This window comes from Primulina huaijiensis, chromosome 3, assembly GCF_012295235.1.
Source record: "Primulina huaijiensis isolate GDHJ02 chromosome 3, ASM1229523v2, whole genome shotgun sequence".
NCBI classification, from domain to species: Eukaryota; Viridiplantae; Streptophyta; class Magnoliopsida; order Lamiales; family Gesneriaceae; genus Primulina; species Primulina huaijiensis.
In genome coordinates this window covers 3,624,722-3,628,348 of record NC_133308.1, presented here as the reverse complement: position 1 = coordinate 3,628,348, position 3,627 = coordinate 3,624,722, and the positions used below count along the sequence as shown (strand labels likewise).

The 3,627-nt window shown below is 33.1% G+C and overlaps 1 protein-coding gene across 1 annotated transcript; it reads right to left on the bottom strand.

Moving 5' to 3' along the window:
* Positions 1-1,711: 1,711 nt before the first annotated feature.
* On the bottom strand, positions 1,712-2,691 carry LOC140972094 (NDR1/HIN1-like protein 10). The gene has a single exon (XM_073434561.1). The coding sequence runs from the start codon at positions 2,497-2,499 to the stop codon at positions 1,888-1,890; it is 612 nt and encodes a 203-aa protein (XP_073290662.1). The 5' UTR covers positions 2,500-2,691; the 3' UTR covers positions 1,712-1,887.
* Between the last annotated feature and the right edge of the window lie 936 nt (positions 2,692-3,627).

The following is a 3,627-nucleotide window of genomic DNA, read 5'->3' as shown; positions in this document are numbered from 1 at the left end:
ACACACACACACATATAGAGATTTAATTATAAAATTCCATGCACAAATGTACAAACTGAAGGAACATGCAATCTGAAGTGAGGAAAGCAGAAGACGACAATATTATTAGTCAGACTATGTCTCAAGCTTTTGCCTTTTATTCAAATGAGAAATTATTATTTAATGTATAACTTCATCTCTCTAATTATTATTCGAGTTCCTACAAAAAAAATAATAATAATAATTTGGATCCAGTGGGTTTGTTTCAAGTCATTTTTCGGATAATTAATATTTGATCATCGTTAATTCATATTATATATATCTTGGTTATTTAATTAAATAATTTTTTTAATGGTTTTTTGGTACAAGTCATGTACGAGCTACGGAAATTCAGTCTTTATCATATAAGAGTGAGGGTGCCGGCCATGACACTGACAGTATGGCAAATCTAAAAACGTTATTTTAGAAATCATATAAATATATCCCCATTTTTGGTAAACATGAATCATGTTTAAACTTTAAGGTCGTGAAAAAAGTGTGATGGAATAGCGAAGATAAGGACTGAAATGAAATTATATATATATATATATCAAAGTGAAAAAAAATATATTTTTAATTTGTTTTTAACAGACATGAATCGTGCATAAAAGGCCATATGATAAGACGAAGAAAATTCTAGGAAATTGAAAAAGATCGGACTGGCCGACACGTTCTAATAATCAGTAGTTAATTCGGGCACAACTCATCCTCGGACCCAAAGCTATATCAAAATACACGTCCTGATTACATTATTATAAATACTATTATATTAGCTTTCCTCGTTTATTTCTACGTACAAAAATATTTTTACCAAAAAAAACTCTGAAAAGATTATGAAGGTTCTTAAGACGCTCTTGCAATCAACCCTCCACTCAAATTTCATAGTAGATTAAGTAAGTGAAAAATGTATTTTCATAGCTTTATTTTCATAGTATCTTAAATTTAAAATCGTGTTCTATTGGTGATGTATTAGTCTTATTTGTGACATTGTCTAGTAAAGTAAAACTAGACAATTATGATCAAGTTGGGGAATTAAGTCAAATATTTATGATCCATTTTGGGGAATTAAACCAAAAATTATGATTTAGTATGAGGAGTTAAGCCAGACATTCATGATCCAATTTGGAGAGTTAAGTCAGATACTTATAATTCAGTGGGCGGTTAAGCTAATGATGTTTTTAAACTAGAAGATATGCTCTCCCAATTATTGAGTGACGACCATATCGTTCACCTCTTATATTATTTTTTAGATGAGAATGAGATAGAAGATCAATAATCGACTGAATTATGAAGATGATGATTTGGCTAGGAAAAATTATTATTTCTTTGTGTAGTGTTGACATATATTTTTAATAAATTCAACACTGAGTTTGGTTTTTGTCATTGTGTTGTAAAATATTGAATTCGTTGAATAAATTAGTTAATTTTAGATTTAAAATTTTTGTTAATACTTAGAGTTTTTAGTTAATTTAATTATTGAATTCCAAGAATATTGTCATGTTCACGTCATGCATCTCGGACGTGACATAATAAACCGATTTCAGCGGATCATGCATGTTAGAAAATAGAGAGATCAAAACATATATATTCCTCGTAAATCTCCCGCTCTATTGAACTTATTTCATAAAAAAAAAGCACTGTCAATATATATTAGTTATTTTTCATAGATACTTATTTTATATGCACACGTACGTACGAACAAACTAATAATTTTCAATACACTTTCCAAATTACAAAACCGAATTGAATAATAAATAATTAAATTTATGAAGCTGTGAAACACACAAAATTAATCACTGCCCAAATAATTAAAATAAATAACAGTCAAAACAATAATCAATTTATAAGATAATAACGTACATTGGTCAACTAATCCACATCCGTGTCACATGGAACCCTCTGAAACCCATTCGAACTGGAGAACGGCACCCTCAACGGTTCACAAAGAACCTTAAGCTTGCGATGAATCTTGAAAACCCCAATCTTCAATCTGATTTTAGCCCTGATTTTCACTTTCAAGTCCGCATCACCCGAGGCCTGATCCACTTTCAAATCCCGGGCCACGGCCCCATAAAGCTTCTCGTTTTTAGCCGCCAAATCCAAGTCCAAATGGGTCACATTTCTCCTTCGCTGATAGAATGGAGCAACAGTACCGACCGACAGAATCTGATCCTCGTACAGCACCGACACGTCGATCCTGTCGTAATATAACGAGACCCTTTTGTTAGGATTGTGGGCTCGGAGCACGAAATGGAATTTTGCGTTTAGGACGTCTTTTGTTAGGTTGTAAGCACCGATGGAGCCGTGCTCCATCGAATATTTCAATTTTCTTGGTTGGACGGATACCCAGATGATGACGACAACTAGAACTATGAAAACAATCGAGGCTAGAGCTGTAAGAGCAATGCATCTCAGAAGCCAAGAATGTTGTGGTCGCCCCACCGGCGCTCGTGGTGGCTGCTGTGGCTGTGGTGGTGCCATGGGCCGGTGGCTTTGCAAATTGCAAAGGAGTTTGATGTATTAGTGTCGATGTTTAAGGATAGGGATATTGGTTTTAACAACTGAAATGGGAATTATACAGCTATCTGTTATTATATCCTGTTCGTAGTGCCATTAGTTAACAGTACTTCAAGATTTCTTGTACCAAACTCAAGAGATCTACCAGTCTTAGAAGAAGAAAAAAGGAGCTAGGGTTCGCATGTGAATATTCTTTTCTTGCAGAGTTTAAAGATTTCTTTGCTGTGGAAATTTAAGAATTTGATTCTCAATGAGTTAATAATGTTCTTGATTGCTTAGGACTCAAGGTATTCTCATGATCTGAACGAAATTGTTATACTAGGTTTGATCAATTATCTTCTTAATGAAAGATGACCAGAAGTTTTTAAGCACAAAATCAATCTGCAAACAAAACATTTATGGAATGATTGGAAAATATACGTCTTGGAGTTTCAGGAATTATATATTTAATTGTCCTCCTTTCAAGGGTTAATTCCTCGAGGAATTAATTGAGATGCGGACCAAATACTATGTTCATGCTTGGTGTAAACCATATATTTATAAGTTATAATAATCACCTGGTTGTAATATGGACCCAACTTTATGTTTGACAATTGTTCATGCACGGAGAGATATTGTGTGATACCCTAGTCCCACATCTTAAAAATCAAAGATTTAAAATGAGTTTATAATATCTTACAATAGACTTCTATAGCAATTTGGGTTAATCATTTTCGTAAAGCGATGACAAATATCTATAGTTGCTATAGGGGCCCATTGTGCAGTCACGCAGGCGCGGACCCGAACTCGAGGCGTGACATGCATCTTGAATATTGTCGAAAGATTTATGAAATATATCAAAATTCAAACATTTAAAACATTTATACACTAATATTGCATAAAGAGGTGGGTGTTCTAGAGAACAAACGGAGTCATGCACACCTAAAAGACCAATATATGTTACTCAAAACATGTTAATTAAAGCCTCTCATGCTTTAATTTAGAAAGACAAAAAAAAAAAGTTATTCTGAATAGATTGTAGGCGAAATTGTTTTCAAAAATCGAAAAATACAAGACTAAAAGTGAAATTTGATAACATAGAATACTAAAATT